Source organism: Equus quagga, chromosome 13 (assembly GCF_021613505.1).
Source record: "Equus quagga isolate Etosha38 chromosome 13, UCLA_HA_Equagga_1.0, whole genome shotgun sequence".
In the NCBI taxonomy this organism is placed as follows: domain Eukaryota; kingdom Metazoa; phylum Chordata; class Mammalia; order Perissodactyla; family Equidae; genus Equus; species Equus quagga.
In genome coordinates this window covers 104047186-104065271 of record NC_060279.1, presented here as the reverse complement: position 1 = coordinate 104065271, position 18086 = coordinate 104047186, and the positions used below count along the sequence as shown (strand labels likewise).

The 18086-nt window shown below is 50.5% G+C and overlaps 1 protein-coding gene across 1 annotated transcript in view; it reads right to left on the bottom strand.

Moving 5' to 3' along the window:
• The window catches only part of ANKRD27 (ankyrin repeat domain 27), a 46585-nt gene that overhangs the window by 3609 nt on the left and 24890 nt on the right, over window positions 1-18086 (bottom strand). Inside the window, exons 14-25 of the mRNA XM_046680352.1 lie at window positions 17110-17237; window positions 16518-16600; window positions 15568-15683; window positions 15094-15186; window positions 13353-13550; window positions 11595-11654; window positions 11379-11498; window positions 10043-10087; window positions 7865-7987; window positions 2218-2415; window positions 1240-1359; window positions 964-1125 (exon numbers count right to left, since the gene is read on the bottom strand). Of these exons, the coding sequence (XP_046536308.1) occupies window positions 964-1125; window positions 1240-1359; window positions 2218-2415; window positions 7865-7987; window positions 10043-10087; window positions 11379-11498; window positions 11595-11654; window positions 13353-13550; window positions 15094-15186; window positions 15568-15683; window positions 16518-16600; window positions 17110-17237 (1446 nt within the window). The remainder of the gene's footprint in view (window positions 1-963; window positions 1126-1239; window positions 1360-2217; window positions 2416-7864; window positions 7988-10042; window positions 10088-11378; window positions 11499-11594; window positions 11655-13352; window positions 13551-15093; window positions 15187-15567; window positions 15684-16517; window positions 16601-17109; window positions 17238-18086) is intronic.

The window sequence follows — 18086 nt, the reverse complement described above, 5'->3', positions numbered from 1 at the left end:
CTTTCCTACCAGGTAAGTGCCTGTTTTTGATCTAACTGTCAATATTGGTGTGGCTGGGCAGAAACACTAAAAAGCACAAAACCTGGAAGCCATAAGGCCCAGTGGTTAGGAGCAGCCCCGCATCTGGAGCCCGGCTCTGCCCTCTGCTGGTACTCCGGGCCGGGTAGTGGACTGCTCCATGCAAGTGGGCTGACAATAACAGGATCTATTATTGTAGAGGCACCGTGAGGTCACCGAGGGCCCCGTGTAGTCAGTACTCAATAAGAGACATGCATTGTTATCATCATCTGAGAAAGTGCTAAGTTGAAAGTTTAAGGTATTTCAATTCTGTTAAGGAATGTCACTGAGAATTAATATAATAAGCCTATGAGTAGGCTGGATTTATGGTGACTTTGACACATCAGTAGTGTCATTTAACAGCCTACTAGTTGTCTACCTGGAGTAGAAAACTAGATAAAGATTCCACGTGAGCACAGGAACGGTAAAGAGCTACCTTCTCCCCAGGAGAAAAAGACTTTCTCCTCACCATTTCTCCATGGCAAACATCCACTGCGCTGGCGAGAGATGTCAAATCGTGATTCTCCTGACAGAACTCACGAGTTTTAAAGCCAGCAACTGAACGACCTTTCTCCAGTGTGCTGAGAACACAGCTGTATTCCCACTGCCTTCAGGCAGGGAGGGTTCTCAGCCCGCTGTGGCCCTAGGAGGCCCTGACTGCTCGTCGAGGGCCAGGCCAGGGGCCACACCTGCGCTTGTCGGGGGAGCACCTCTGCTCAGCCCCTGAAAGACTGACTCTCGGCTCCCCGAGCAGGCCACCTCTGCCAGGTGGCCAAGGAGCCGGTATTTAACTGCACTGGCTGACCCGCGGCAGAAGGACTCAGAGATCGGGCTCTTGCTGCTGCAGATCTGCTTTAAACACAGGGAAGCAGAGGGAGCCCCCCGCCCCGAGGCCCTCCCACCCACCTGCTCGGCACAGTCTATGGCTGTGCACTGCCTCTTGTTCAAGACCTGGACTGACGCTCCGTGAAGCAGCAGCAGCTCCACCACCAAGACATGCTTCTCCATCACAGCCTCATGCAGCGCCGTGTTGCCCTTGTTGTTGGAAACGTTAATGGAGGCCCCGTGCTAGAAGGAGGAACGACAGGATCAAAAGGAACACTAAGAGGGGAACACAGAATCCAGGTGACAAGCCACCTGTTACTGACTCGTGCCAGCAGCTCCTGGGCTGTGGGCCCTTACCTGCAGCAACAGTGCCGCGACTTCGTGGTGGCCGTTGGAACAGGCGTAAATGAGGGGCGTGTTTCCACTTATATCCTTCTTATTGGGTTTTGCATTGGAATCTAATAGATACTTCACCACCTGGCCCAGAGAAGAAACATTTCAACTGTAACTGAAATTGGCAGGGAGAAATCCCCTCCCTTGATATCCTTCTGACTCCTCCCTGAGCTCACTTAGAGTAAGGCTTCTTGGACACGTCTGCTCCTCGGGAGAAAGCAGACCGGCTGAAGGGGGTTAATGTTTGCTGAGGGTCTGCTCTGTGCCACACAGCTTGCTGGGCCCCGGCTTTTCATCTAATCATTAGCTCGACACCATGGAGAGCTGGAATTACCACTCCAGCTTTACAGATGAGGGAATGGATGCTTGAAGCACTCTGCTGAGTGTTAGGAGAGAAATGGAAGACCTGAAATAGGGTTCCTGTCTTTAAAAGCTGACAGTATAACTAATAAGGGAAAATTTTTTAAAATAGATAACTTTCAAAAAGAAATATATGATTTTTAGAAAGTCAGTCACTCCACAATTATCTCTTGAACCTCCTCTGTGAGGCCATTCTCCACATTACAAAGTACTAAACTGTTTGGCACAGGCCAAGGGCTGCGGGAATGTGAGGCAGTAAGACGTGGGCAGAGCCCTGGATGACCAACAGCCAAGCACCAGAGATGCTCCTGCTGCGATCAGAAGCAGAATGACAGCCTCTAGTGCCACCAGGTGTGAACGGCAATGGGGAAGGGGGCTTTGCCTCCACCCACAGAAGCACCAACTTCTGTGTTCTGTTGCTGAGTGGTGCTGCCATCTCAGAATCTCAGGGCTGGGAGGAAGGACATGTGCCCGTCCTCTGGGCCAACTGACAAACTGTTGCCCCTCTGTGACATTCCCACTGAGGGAGGTTCTAACAGAAAGCAAGCACCCTGCACACTCTGCCCGAGAGACGGACCACACCTGGAAGTGGCCCTGCTGGCAGGCCAGGTGGAGCGGGACAGCCTGGCTGACGTTTCTGGCACCCGCACTGGCACCATGCTTCAACAGGAGGGGGACAAGGTCCGCTCGACCGTGCAGGGCAGCAACGTGCAGTGGGGAGGCACCATCCTGGTTGGTCACATTCACACCAAGCCCATTGGCAGGAATCTTGGCCAGCTTCTAGTAAGTGTAGGAGATGGAGACAGAAATGTCATTAGTATTAAGAAAGCCGTTTGAAGAAAGTAAAGCCATCTGCCCCCCACAGCCCCAGGGCAAACTTTGGGATCATAGTGGGATCGGAATCAGGTTGTCCACAGGTGAATTCCTACTACTTCAGAAAGGCATGATACACCAAAGGATTAATTTCCATTTCCAAGAAAGCATGCGCCCTAAAATGATACCCTTTCTGGCAAGGCAATTCAAGGGGAACAGAAAGTCTGTTCAACAAATGGAACAACCGACTACCCACACAGGGAAAACTGCACATCAACCCTTTCCTCACGCCAAACACAAAAATGCACCACGGACCTAAACATGAAAGCTACAACCAGAAACCTCTAGAAGCAAACACGGAAGAAAATGTGCAAAGATGAGCAAAGATTTCTGAGATAAGACACGGAAAGCAAAAACCATAAAAGAACAGTTTCATAAACAGGACTTACTAAAAATTTTAAATGTTTGCTCTTTGAAAGACACAATTAAGAAAATGAAAAGGCAAGTCACAGACATGGAGAAAATGTTTGCAATATGTCTGTCTGACAAAGGACTTGTACCAACCTGCATTTTAAAAAAACAAAAATTCTTATAAATCAATTAGACAATCCAACTTCAAAAAAAAAAAACCAAGCATAAGATTTGAAAAGACTTGTCACAATATAAGGCAGGTAAATGGCCAATCCATAAGCACATAAAATAACATCTTTGGTTATCAGGGAAATGCAGATCAAAATCAGGAATGACAAAACCAAAGCGTCAGAACACAGATGAGCGGCTGCCGGGATGCCTATAAAGGGGCAGGACGGACAGTCAAGCAGGGCGAGGCAGATACTGATGGTGCTGGTGGCTACACGGCCATGTGCTCGTTTGTGAAACCTCATAAAACTGCTTTCTGCTTATCTCCGTAGTTCACTTTCATTTGTATCATGAAACTACCTTATTATTCACAGTGGTTTTAAACCCAGTCAGGCCAATATAAGGAAAATCAATTAGTAATTAAAAGGGCAAACAAAACTGACTTATAAAGCATATAACTAAAAACGAACAGATGTGATGTTGAATCATACATTTTGATAGTGGAATTAATATGTCAATGTTTTATGTGACTGATTAAGGACTAAAACTTTAATTATCTGGTTCACTTTTTGATGATTAAAAATGTTATCTCTTAGAAAAACTGCAAGCTAAATTAAAAGGGTGAATTTCACTGTATGTAAATTATACCTCAAAAATTGAAAACAAACAAGTGAAGAAGTAGGGAGAAAAAAACACAATGAAATACCAGTGCACACTTACCAGAATGGCCAAAGTTAAAAAGTGAGAAAGGCTGAAGTCACAAGGCGGGGCACCCAGAACTCACACTGCTGGTGAGAACGGAAAATGCTACCTGCACTCTGGAAAGCTGGCAGTTTCTTAAAAAGTTAGACACATACTGACTGTGTAATCCGGCAATTAGACCACTAGGTATTTAGCCAAGTAAACAGAGACTTATACAAAGACATGTTCACAGCAGCTTTCTTCACAAAGCCAAAAACAGGCAGCTACTCAGCTGCCCGTCAACAGGTGATCAGACAACCAATTACGGTACATTCAACAAAATACCCCCAAGCAATAAAAAGAAACGAACTGCTGATCCACACGGGTCTCAAAAACATTCCGCTGAGTGAAGGAAGCCAGACTCAAAAGAGCGTGTACTGTGTGGTTCCATTCACATAAAACTCTAGAAAATGCCAGGGAGTCTGTGTGATGGGAAGCAGGTCAGTGGCGGCCTGGGCCGGGGAAGGGCGAGGAGGGCAGGAAGTGCTCGGAGGTGATCCTGACTGTGGTGATGGCTCGTGGGTTTCTGCCTCTGTGGAAACTCAGCAAACTGTACACTTTAAATGGGTATGCTTTACTGTGTGTAAATTACACTTCAATAAAAGTTTAAAAAACAAACTCTGAACACAACAGTGGGCTAGAAGAAGATGGGCTCAGGGGGGAGTTTCAGTTTAATCACAGACATGAAGCCATTTTCGTTTGTGTCTTTTTGAGAAATTAGAAAAAAAGAAAAGAGGTTTTAAAAGAACAGGATGCCTAAGATTTTTATCCAATAAATTCGTAGTTATTTTAATGTGTAATTCAGTTTCTTGTTACAACTAATCAAGTGTGAGGTGGGGAAGAAGAGAGTGTAGGAGACAGACAAAAAGAGCAATAACAGAGACGCAGTAGCCACCTCCAGCCACGCACAGTCAAAGACAGGGCCTGAAGACTTTGGTACTGCACGCTGTGTCCTTGAAACATCACCTGCCATTTTAATCCCTGTTTGCCACAGCAGCCCACACAGGGAAGTCAGTTTTTAGACTGTACATATCCACCAGCATGGGGAAAGAAGAAAAGTTGCACATCCTCAGTGTACACAATACCCTGTGGCTGAAAAGCTACATGTGAATGAAAATTTTAGTCATTTCAATATACTTGGATTAGAGTCACCCAAGGTGAAGCTTTTTAAAATAGGGTAGTATTGGGGCCGGCTCCGTGGCTGAGTGGTTAAGTTCGTGCGCTCCGCTGTGGCAGCCCAGGGTCCAGATCCTGGGCGCGGACATGGCACCACTCATCAGGCCACGTTGAGGCGGGGTCCCACATCCCACAACTAGACGGACCTGCAACTAAGATATACAACTGTGTACAGGGGTGGGGTTGGGGAGATAAAGCAGAAAAAAAAAATATTGGCAACAGTTGTTAGCCCAGGTGCCAATCTTTAAGAAAAAAGAAAAGGAAGATTGGCAACAGCTGTTAGCCCAGGTGCCAATCTTAAAGAAAAAATAAAATAAAATAAGGTATTATTATCTTGCAATACAAAGGACAACAACACTACATCTGTTTTGTAAAGTCAAATTAACTTTCTTACTATGGAGCATATACATCAAGATAAATTGCTAGCATGTGAGTGCATACTGTGTACAAAATGCCATTTACAACTGCTCACAAGAAAATGAAATACTTAGGTATACACTTAAGAAAACATGGCCAGGGTCTCTATGCTGAAAATCACAAAAGGAAGAAATCAAAGAAGGCCTGAAGGTATGAAGAGATATACCATGTTCATGAAGACTCAACATAGTAAAGATGTTATTTCTCCCCAAATTGATCTGCAGTTTTAATGCGGTTCCTATCAAAATCCTAACAAGGTTTTTTGTAGACAGAGGCAAGCTTATTCTAAAATTTATATGGAAAGGCACAAGCCCTAGAAGAGCTAAAATGATCCTGGCCAAGAAGGAGAAGTTCGGAGGAAGGACTCTCCCCACACTAAGGCTTCCTCTGGAGCTGCAGTAATGCAGGCAGTGTGGCCCTCGTGGGGGGAAAGACACGTGGATCAATGGAATGGACCAGAGAGCCCAGAAATGGACCCACACCATATCCAGTCAACTGAGGTGCAAAAGTAAATGCAAGGATGGCCTTGTCAACAGATGGTGCTGGAGCAGGAGGACGTCCACAGGCCAAAAAATGAACCACCTCTTCAAATTTCCTATCTTATACAAAAATTAACTCAAACAAGATCACAGACTTAACTATAAACTGTAAAATTATAACTTTCAGGAGAAAATCTTTGGAATCTCGGGCTAAGCAAACAGTTCTTAGACTTGACACCAAAAGCATGATCCATAAAAGGAAAAACTGACAAACTGGACTTATAAATTAAAAACTTCCTCTGTGAAAATCCATGTGAAGAACCAATAGATAAATACAGAAAATATCTGACAAAGAGCTAGAATCGAGAATATAAAGAACTCTCAAATCTCGACAGTAAAAAAAGCAAATCAGTAAGAAAAGGGGCAAAAGAAATGAAGACATTTCACTGAAGAGCATATATGGATGGCAAATAAGCACATGAAAAGATGTTCAACATCGTCACCCACAAAGGAAATGCAAATTACAACTGCGATGAGACAGCACTACACACCTATCAGAATGGCCAAAATAGAAAATCATGGCAACAGCAAATGCTGGTGAGGACACTGGTGAGAAATTGGATCACTCAGTGCTGGTGGGACTGCAAAATGGTACAGCCACTCAGGAAAACAGTTTGTCACTTCCTTATAAAACTAACCATAGGATGACCATGTAATTACCTCTTTGGCACTCTTGGGCATTTATCTTACATGAAAACTTATGTTCTCACAAAACCCTGTAAACTAATGTACGTATAGGTATCAATTTTTTTCTTTTTTTTTTGGCTGGGAAAGATTTGCCCTGAGTTAACATCTGTTGCCAATCCTCCTCTTTTTCTTTTTTCCCTTCCCACAGCCCCAGTACCTCTAGTTGTCAGTCCTTCTACTTCTTCTACGTGAGCTGCCGCCACAGCATGGCTACCGACAGACGAGCAGTGTGGTTCCATGGGATCTGAACCCGGGCCGCTGAAGCACCACGTGCCGAACTTTAACCACCAGGGCATCAGGGCTGGCTCCCTATCAATTTTATATGTAATATTCTAAAACCAGAAATAACCCACCTCTCCTTCGTCAGGTGAATGGTAAACCATGGTACCTACACACCATGAGCTGCTCCTCCATAATAAAGGGAGGAACTGTCGACTATGTGCAGCAACTTGGAATCATGCTGAGCACGAGCAAAGCCAATCCCAACAGGCTCTATGCTTACGAGCCCATTTACAGAAAATTTATACAAAGTGACATGAAATGACACAGTGATACAGACGGAGCACATCAACAGTTGCCGGGGTTAGGGATGGTGGGGTGGGGGTGGCAGCAAGAGAGGTGGGTGTGATTATAAAAGGGCAACATGAGTGATTCTTGTGGTGAGCAAACTGCTCTGTACCTTGAATGTGGTGGTGGATACACAAAGCTACACGTGACAGAACTAAACACACACACAAGCACAAGTCAAAGTGGTGACGCCTGGAGAGATGGATGGATCATATCCACGTCGACGTCCTGGTTTGGGTCTTGTGCTGTGGTTTTACAGGCTGTTACCACTGGGGAAAGCTGGGTAAGGGCACAGGGGATCCTCTGTACTTGGCGGGGGGTCCTCCCGCAGAGGATGTACCAACAAGAGCAAAGGCAGTGGCAGGGACTCCCCAGGGGACTGCAGCTCATGGACAGAGACCTCGGGTGCGTCTGCTCCTAAGCTCCTACCTTGTCACTCAGGGGCCCAGAGAACAGCTGAGACGCTGAACACGTGTGCACGCCCCTGCTCCCTGCCCTGCCCGTTCAGAGCACAGGCAGCCCGTGCCAGACCCAGCACTAGCGTCCACTCCTGTCCACCCTGAGCTAACCGATCCCACCATCTCTCAGGGGAAACCTCTCCCAGCCACTGAGCGATGAGCTGGCTGAGAGGCAGACAACCTTCCTAAAGGGAAAAAGAGAATCTATCTGCCTGTCCACCGCCATCCCCACCGACGGAAGCAAAGCCAAACCTTCTGAGCTGGAGCACATTTGGGGCACTGGCACAAGGGGTGACACAGTTCAAGATCTGCGGCACTGACAGCATCCTCCACTTCATCCAGGTCCTCCTCAGTCCACTCCAGAAGGTAACGCACCTGGTGGGCAGGCAGGAGAAACAGGGACTCAAAACTCAGCCTTGACTCCTTTACCGGTGACAGTATCTTCAATACACACCCTCACCTGCTCCCAAAGCAGGGCCTACACTCCCTTCACCACCAAGTAATTTCTATGTGATGGCTGCTCCCTCACGAAGGTTCCAGGGCTCGCCTGTGCTGGACCTTTCTAAGTCCTTTTAAAGATGACGCAGAGAGATTAAGCTGCCACTTCTGCAGCTTGTGCCAGCGAGTCTTCTCTCTTAGCAAGGGGCAGAGTGGTGCCGCCTCAGGGTGCAGCCTTAAATCCTCGTCCTGGAGCACCTTGGGAGCACCTCCTCGCAGGTGACCTAACAGTACGCTTTCGACAGCCACTCCGTCCCCTCGCCTGGAGAACACTCACTGAGAGGTCAACAACTCGTTCAAGGCCACACAGCAGTCAGCAGGGTCTCAACCCCACGCCAGTGTCCTTTCCACTGTAATGCACTAGTCCACAGGCGAGAGCAATGGAAAGACCCCCAACAGGTCAAACTTACGTTCCAGAAAAGACTAGTTTCTAGGATATTAAATTTGAGAAAAGAAAACAATATGAATACATTCCTAGGCCGAGTTCTAAGCGCTAAGGCAGTCAGCATGTGTTCCAGGAAGACCCCTTCGACCCCAGGGCCTTTCCACACTCCCGACAACAGACACGCCTCAAGGTGGAAACAGCACAGGCCTCGACTTGGGGGCCTCGCCTAGCAGGCCAGCTGGGGCACACTGAGGGCAGCTCCTCCTGAGAGGAGAGGAACAAGGTTGGGGGCGGGGAGTGGAGGGGCAGGTGGCCTCTGCAGGGGCTTGGAGGCTGTCCTGTGTGTAGATTAGTTTGGATGGTGACTTCAGGGCAGCGGGCAGCTTGTCCCTGCTCACGTCCTTCAAGAGTGGCCTCAGCCCCCTTGCCGGCCCACAGAGGGCAGAAGAGCAGCTGTGTCATGACACAGACGTGTCGCAATCTCTTCTCCACACAGGCTGTGCCCCTGGCTCACGTCGTGGCTCTCAGGGTGCCCGAAGGAGTCCTCCTTTGCTTCCCCCAAATGCTGGGTTCTCCCGGGTTCTCGTGGAGGAGCAAACCACACGGGCCGGACATACACGCCGTGTCCCACCTCGCACAGTAACTGTGTGTCAGTCTGCCGGATGAAGAGTGGCCTCCTGGGAAAGGCCAGTCCACCCGTGACCATGTTCAGCTTCTTGACACCCCACAGGTGGTTGTAACAGATCCCAGTCATCTCTGTCCACCACCCCAAACTCAACATCCGCAAACGCTCCTGAAACACACGCCATGGCAAAGCTCTCTTGTACCATGATCCAGTCAGAGCTCCTGATTTGGTAAGCACTTAATTACTCCTCCTTTCAAAGTGGCAAGCCAGGGAAAACTGCCCGTGGGAATCTCACAGGGCTGTCTCCACTCCCCGGTGGTCTCATCATATGTGGTCCCTGTCACTCAACAGCGGGGGTTAGGACAGACCCCTTCCCTCCCGCCAGGACATCCTCTCCAGGTGCCAAGCCAGAGCGGCCAGCGCAATCTCACCCAGACACCTGCTTGTAACTCCCTGGAGCCCCAAGCCTCAGGCCCCGACCCCCGCCCCCCCCCCCCCGCCCCCCGCGTCGAAGCCACCCACCACTTCCACAGGCCACACGACGCCCGTCGGGCTCTGCCGCGCCTCCGCTGCCTCCTCCTCTCCCCGACCCATCTGCTCATCCTGCTCCCGCCAGCGGGCCCGGGCTCTGAGTCCACCCTCTGTGCCCCCGGACACAGGCTGGTCCTCTTGCCAACATCTCAGCACCCTCCCAAGAACGCGAATGTCTGAACGGCTCGAGGACCCACTCCCCATGCAGCTTCCTGTCCACCTGCTCGTGACTCGTAGGGAAAAGTGAACATCTCATTACCAGGTATTCACGACACACCCCTTCTGAGTGAGAGAACGACACCCACAGCTCCAACTGGAACCGGAACAAGACACACGGTGCGGCTCTTTTAAGCCAAGAGCAAGCTTTTTTAACGCACTTCTAAAAACTCACCATTTCTAGATCTCCATCGGCAACTGCTCTTAAAAGTTTTTCTACCTTAATAAAAGGAAAAAGAATGTTAGAAAAGTGATTTTAATAATGAAATAATAATAGAAATTGGGGCCGACCCCATGGCCAGGTGCTTAAGTTCACGTTCTGCTTTGGCGGCCCAGGGTTTTGCCAGTTCGAATCCTGGACGCGGACATGGAGCCACTCATCAGGCCACGCTGAGGCAGCATCCCACATGTGACAACTAGAAGGACCCACAACTCAAAACACACAACTGTGTACTGGGGGGGCTTTGGGAGAAAAAGGAAAAATAAAATCTTAAAAAAAAATAATAGAAATAATAAAAACAACATTCTGAAAACCTAGTGGCTTTCATTTGTCCCTTGATTTGTGGAGTTTTCACATCCCACCCAGTACCTTTCAAACTCAACCCTGAAACTGCTCAGACAGGACCCCCAGGAGGGTGTAGCATGCGCTGAACCATTAGCACTTGAGTCTCTAAACTGACACTGCTGTTATGTGGCGAGGGTCGATGACAGTCACCTTGAAGCACAAGTGCTTCCCAAGAGGCCAGCCACCCTTCAGAGCGACACCTGTTCAGCCCTCCTTGTCCCCTGGCTGAGGGCACACCAGCAGGACACCCCTGCCGAGAATGACTCCAGGGCTCGCTCAGACTTTAGAGCGTGTCTCTCGTCTTCTCTGCTGTGGTTTCGCATCGAGCCAAGCTTACTGGGCCCTCCAAGAACAGGTCATGGCTTGGGGGTGCAGGGGAGGAGGGCCCTGGGTGGAGCCAGTGAGGGTTCCCCATGCACAGGGGACGGGCAAAGGAACCGTGACCCATCCATGCAATGGCCTGCTCTGTAGGCCAACAGTGGACAAGCTCTGAGACAGGTCAAATGGAAAGAAAACCAGGCTATAAATCAGCCGTTATAAAACTCAGTGTGGGAGTCCATGCAAATGTCTACGTGGATTTTGCAAGAAGTTGGGAACGAAACATAGCAGGTTAATGGGCGCTGATGGAGTGGAAAGAAGGGCAGGGAAGCTACATTGTAGAATTACCTTAAATCAGGGGACCTGTAGGTCCCTCTCTCTCTCACATTCACTCACATGCACACTATCCACACAGCAAAGAGCTGCTGAGGGAGCAGACTGTGAGGGCGAGCAGGGTGAGCACGCTGGGCTCCCCTCAGGGGCCGACCTCCCCACAGTAGACACGACTGTGCCAGGAGCAGCAAGCAGGCCGACCGGGCGGCCCTCGGCAGGCCGTGGCTCTTTAACTGGTGGTCGTAACACAGGGCCGCCCAGCCCTAGTCTCCGCCCTCCCGCCTGGGAGCCTCACCTCTCTGTAGTCCTTCTTGGGCTCCTCTGGTCTGGAGCTTGCTGACACGGAGGAGAAGCTGGAGGTGGAGGACCCCTGGCTGACGGAATCCACAGAGCGCTGAGGGGGCTGCGCAGGGACCTGCAGCACGGGAACCCGACAAGAGGAGGGACGTGTTGGGGACAGAGAGGAGACCCTGGTCTCAGAGGGCCAACAAGCACAGCCCCGGACACTCACCTCTGAAGACTTTTGCCTCCTTTCGAAGGACAGGTGCTGGGCTTCCATGATGGACAGAATCTAGGAGGACGAAGGGACATGAAAAGCACTGAACGAGATGGGTCGCCAAGTATCATCACCCATAACACCCCATGCCCACTTATCTCCTCAGAAGGTCACGTAGCCCAGCCACAGCCTTGGAGAGCCAGAGAAGCCAAGGCCCAGAGCGGGTGGGAACTTGCTCAGGATCACCCTAAGGCGGGCTTCCTTCCGCCGTACCACCGCTCCTGCTGTTCCACAGGAGCTGGTGCTTCCCACGAACGCGCTCAGAGGACAGGGGCAGCCTAAGACGGAGGGGCCTCAAAGGCTGCCTTGTCTGGCCCTGGCTGTCTGTCCACAGGTATAAAGTGTGACCTTTGCACTGGCACCTACGTGTCTCAAGCCGGAGCAGCTCAGAACCAGGCCAAGAAGGCAGTGTGCCCCTTCCCTCTGCAGGCCTGCCTCTGGAAGGGGCCTTTGGTAGCAGCTACAGCGGCAGAGGGGCCGTCTGCTCCTCACAGGCATCTCAGGGCAAGGGCGGCACAGCCCAGTCCTGGCAGACTGGCCGCTGCACAGCTGACAGCTGTGGACGCACAGTAGGGCAGTAGGGCTGAGGCCCCCCCCCAGGGGTGGGAGCAGGGGTGTACACCTTCTGAACCTGTGCTACTGTAGAGCCTATGTTAACAAAAATAACAATCATAAATAAGGTGGGTGGAGGAAACCTTGGAGGGATGGATACATTTACGGCATCCATTGTGTGCCGGTCTCACAGGTGTATACTTACCTCCAAACTCATTGAGTTGTATATGTTAATTATGTGCAGCTTTCTGTAGTTGATCACACCTCAATAAAGTGGTTTATAAAAATATCAACGAAAACTGTGCTAGAAGACAAGAAGAGCAAACTGAAAGAACTCCCAAGAAAGAGCCTGAAGCTGTAAAAGGAGCCAGTAAAAAATCAAGAGGCAGAGGCAGGGCCTGTGGAAAGACAGGCAGCTGGAGAGCTGTGTTCAGACGGAATCGCTCGTGTGAGCCACAGATCAATGCTGTTCTGGACACAGCAGTCTCACGACCTTGGCTCCATTGCGTGTGGCCCTAGGCCTCCTCTGGCCAGCTGGCCAACACCATCTCTGAAAGCGCCCTTCAACCACAGCTACTGCTGGGAGACGAGGCACGAAGAACTGGTCTCCATGAGCCCCTCCATCCCTACCCACTCACGAAGTGAGCTCTTTCACAACACGCTGCCCCGAACTACATGTTTCCCAAAATTACTGCCAGGAAGGGATGAGCAGTTCATGAACACATCACTTATAAGAGAAACGACATGATGTTCAAAAGTGGCCAATTAGAATAAGGTTTTTAGGAGCCGAGAGGGAAGAGACAGGAAAACAGGGCCCCGACACACTGCTTCCACGCCCCAGGCCCGGTCCCTGCTTTTCTCCGTCAGGGCCACTGTCCCCTCCCCTCCCCTCCAAATGCTCATGAAACAACAGCACTCGGAGGCCAGGACAAACAAGGCTGGGAGCAGCTCTTGGAACAGCACCAAGAAAAACTGCTAGTAAACTGACAATAACATAAATAAGTAAAATCCATTAACAATCAGCGCCCAAACGCAGCAGAGAGGCTGTGGGCCAAGTTCTGTTCTCAGGCACTAATGCATGGTTTGTCCAGCATGGCCAAGACCTAATCGGTGGACACTGATTTTTAAGTCACATTACTGCTCCGAGATGAAGAAAGCTACCTTTGAGTTTAGCGCACACGCGAGGGGCGTTTCTTTCAGCCTGTTCTGGATCTCCGTGGACGCTCCGTTTTGTAGCAAAGTCTCTATGATGCCCTGGTATCCCCATCGGGCTGCTATGTGCAGGGGAGTGTCTCCTTTCTCGTTACCGATATCGAGTCTGCACGACTGCACATCGTAGTAGACCAAAGCCTTCACGCACTGCAAAGAGAGTGGGAGAGCCATCATGGACCCCCAGGCCGAGCCTCCGCGACGCCCGCGCACACCACAGCCTCAGCCTGCACTCACCACGCAACGGTGCAGGGACAGAGTCAGACCTCAAGGGGTCCCGGTTACCTGATCAGGACACATCATTCTTTCAAAAGAACCCAGCAGCCAATCAGTAAGAAAAGGCTGAACAACACTGGGATGTAGGAACCCGGTGCAGGAAGGAGCCACCAGAGCAGCCCTGAGGCCGCTCTCTCACGTGAGGCCTGCCTGCAAGGCTGGCAGTCCCCTAACTGCTCAGACAGGCTCACTGCACCTAGTTGTTTGTGCGACAACGTGGCTTATGTGGAACACCTGCTTTCCTTCTCAGAGTCTGGAATTTGGGTACATGCTAGGCAGGGGGTGTTTATGTGACTAGCCTCCAGTGAAAATCTCAGGCCGAGTCCCTAAGGAGCTTCCCTGGTAGACAGCACTTCATGTGCTGTCACAACTCTTTGCTGGAGGAATTGAGCTGTCCTGTGTGACTCCCCAGGGAGAGGGGGCCCTTGGCAGCCTGCGCCTGGTTTCTTCCGGACCTCACCCCCACCTTCCCTCTGCTGATTTTGCCTTGCGTCCTTCTGTGGAACAAATCAGAGCCAGAGGACAACTACATGCTGAGCCCCATGAGTCCTCCTAGTGAACTGTTGAACCTGGGGTGCTCTTGGGGACACTAACACAACGCACATAATAAGTGATTGCTGTGTAGCGACTACAGAATGGGTTAGATCTACATTTATCGGCCTAGAGGATTTCCATGATGTACTGTTAAGTTAGGAAGGCAAGCTGCATAAACATGTGCAGGCTGCGGTCCCGTCTTTGCACACCAACCACTAACTGAGCCTCAAGCATATGTATAAATTCACCTGGATGTCACTATGGAGAGAGGGGAGGAGAGAGGAGTTAGCAAAAAATAACACACACACACAGGTAAATATTAAGTGAAGATGGAAATTACAAGACTCCTTGATATTACTATAAAAATTGAATATGAACAAAGGTAAGAACCAGATGGAAGCAGGGATAAATGAAAATGATTTAATTTCAGGATAAGATAATGGGCAATTTAAGTTTTAGATTTCTGTTATTTCAACATAGCATCTGTAACAAATTTAAAAATTTTTTTTTTTTTTGAGGAAGATTAGCCCTGAGCTAATGTCTGCTGCCAATCCTCCTTTTTTGCTGAGGAAGACTGGCCCTGAGCTAACATCTGTGCCCATCTTCCTCTACTTTATATGTGGGACGCCTGCCACAGCATGGCTTGACACACGATGTGCAGGTCCGCACCCGGGATCCGAACCAGCGAACCCCAGGCCACCGAAGCAGAATGTGCACACTTAACCACGGCACCACTGGGCTGGCCCCAAATGTTAAATATTTTTAATTAAAAAAATTACACACCAAATGTTCCAATAATTATCAACACAGAACACTACATAAACTAATGAGTGTCACGAGAAAGGGTGAAGATAGCGTCTTCCAGACGAGGAGCGCCACTTACGTCTTCGTGGCCGTAGGTGCAGGCCAGGTGCAGAGCGGTGCAGCCGTTGTTGTCCTGCACCTCGGGGCTGGCTTTGTAGTGCAACAGCAGCAGCTGCGAGGAGAGGAGAAGGCGTGTGAGCACCCACCCAGCGCAGACACGCCCCTCCTCCGGAAGGGCTGCCGGGGTGCCCCAGGGGAGGCCGCTTGTTTCCCGTTGGATCTCATTCACCTCTGCTACAGTCACTCTCACCCTCCCTGACAGATGCGCAGGGATCACAGGTCTACAGCCCCACCCTTCTTCCCCCGTCATCATTTCAAATCCACACCTCCCAGCTCTGTCCTGCAGACCCACGGGGAGGTGCCCCAGACTCGTGGCCCATCCTGTGCAGCCGCAGCAGAGCGCGTGTGGAACAGAGGAGCGCAGAGCCCGGCTCTGCCCAGCCCGAGAGCACCTGCACGCACACGGGCCCCTGCTGGGGCCACTCCTGCTCACCGTCACGCTCTGATAGCCCTTCTGGCAGGCGAGATGAAGCGGAGTGGCCCCGTGATAGTCCGTGGCATTCACCACAGCACCTTTGGAAACCAGGAGGTCGATGAGGGCCGCCTGCCCTGCAGAACAGAAGGACGTCACCATGGAGAAGGCAAGAGAAGAGGCTCTCCAAACCCCAAATGTGAAGCCACATTATTTTACCCTCTTAGTCCCTCTACGCCAGAAGTATTTTTCTGCCTGAGGAACCAGACTGACATCAAGTCAGACTCTGCAGGTTCAGGACACTTTGGAGTGGCCCTTGGAGGGGACTCTGCTCCAGTCCACCTCTGGGCAAGAGAAGTTAGTGGAAAAGAGCCTTCGATGCCCACAGAAGATTCCACGGTTCCTCAAGTCATAGCATGGAATATTACACAACCATTAAAAATACTCACAAGACGAGATGTTCTTATATGTTGCCAAGTGAAAAAAGCACAGTGCAGAACAGTATGATCCCAATAATCTCATATATTTTATAAACATGTACACACAAGCATGCCAAAATCCCAGACACTCACAAATCCAAACCATCTCTGGGATATAAGATGGCAGGTGATACTGGAGAGATCTGTGTTTTCCACTTGGAATGTGTACTTTACAAGACAGTAAAATTAATTTTTTAAAAGCAGGACCATAAGAACCCCAATTCTCAGACCATGCTCATAGCTTGGATTCAAGCTGTCCCTTGCTGGACCACCAGCCCATGGGTAGTGTCAGACATCCACATAGTGAAAATACAGATAGGCGCTCTTTCAGCCCAGGCGCAGCACACAAAGGCCCTCGGGGGGTGGACCCATGACGCAGCCCCTTCCACCACCCCAATCCACAGCCCCCGGCCAGCCAGGCCGTGGCTGGGCTACCCTTGGCTCCCTCCCTTTGCCTTGAGAGCCCACAGAGGCCAATCCAAGACTACATACCACAGAGGGCAGCCACATGGAGCGGTGTATGACCCCTGTCATCTCTGGAGAATGGAGTGACAACTGAGGGATCATTCAGCCTCCTAGGAGAGAAAAAAGATACAGAAAAATGCACCCTAGGAACAGCATGGCAAAGCCTCTTCCCGATCAGGCTGGCCATGGGTCCTGGAACTGGAAGACAGAGCTCAGGGTGTGATCCAAGCTCTCTTCAGCTTGGTCTCCTGCGGGGAGGCATCTAATTCCAGGGTCCCTCCCCTCATCCCACCTCAAAGTAGCCTGACAAGGGTAAGGGGAAACCAAAAGGCTGCTGGGAGAAGGTGACACTCCTCCCATCCTAAAAGGACTTTCCGAGGCTGGGCAGGTGGTCTGCCAACCCAGCTGGGATACAGCCCAGTGGTGCCAAGTATTTTTAGGACCTTTATTCCATCTGATTCTCCAAACAGGCAGAGGGTATTGTCTCCACTTTACAGCAGAGGAAGCAGCGAGGATAAGTTCCTCATTTAAAGCCACATGGCAGATAAGTGGGCAAGTCCCGCCCGGGCCCCGCGTCTGCGCTTCCTGGCATGCTGAGCCTCTGCGAGGACCCACGTACCCGGAGACCAGCTGCTCGCAGTCGTCACAGAAGCACAGAGGGTGACACATCTTTTGGACGGCATCTTTGTCTTGGTCTTCTTGGCTCAAAAGTCTTTCCACTTCCTTCTGGTTACCCGATGCAATGTGCTAAGAAGTGACATCAAAAACATTACTGACATCAAGGAATTATTTGCTTTTTAAGGCATGAAGTTTTTGATGTCCTTAGAGAAACATGTGTCTGTGTATGGAGGGATGAAATGACTTGCTCTCTGGGATTTGTTTCAAAATAATCTGGGCGGATGGGGGAGTGGTGGGGAGAGAGGAAACAAGACTGGGAGATGGCTACGTAGGGGTTTGCTCATTCTACTACGCTCTTCTATTTTTGTAAATAATAGAAAATTCCCATAATTAAAAAAACATCATCACAAAATTTCCAAAGCAACAGGAGTCGAGGGGCAATGCATCCTGAACCTCAGTGTGGATGTGGACGCTCACTAGGACGAGCCTTGGTCCCGTCCTCTGTGCTCTAAGGGAGCCTCAGCTGGGGGGAAAGGAACAGCTGCAATTAGCAGGAGACCTCACGGACAAACCAACCCACAGGGCTCACCCCGTGATTCCTGGACGTGCTCCCCTCAGGAAGTGAGATATTCTGGAGAGCACGTGGCCCCAGGGGGCTCTCCAGGTCCTCCATGGAACCCACTCTGGCTCCAGGTAGCCTGGAAGCATCAGCAGGCTCCCCTAGGAGGTAGGTCCTCACCCAGCTCTCGCTGACTGCCTAGAGCCCCTTGCTAGCCCCCAGCGGTCGGTCAGGTCTGAGCAGGGAGCTGCCTGCACATGCCATGTGAGCAAACCACCACCGGCGCTAAGCCCCGAGCCCGGGGCTCACAAACATTTGTGACACGGGCTCCAGGAGCCCAGGAGCAGCATCAGCTCTGCCAGGGCTACCAGTGAGGTGCCCTTGAGCCAGCCCTGAAGAACAGGTGGACAGCCTGCACC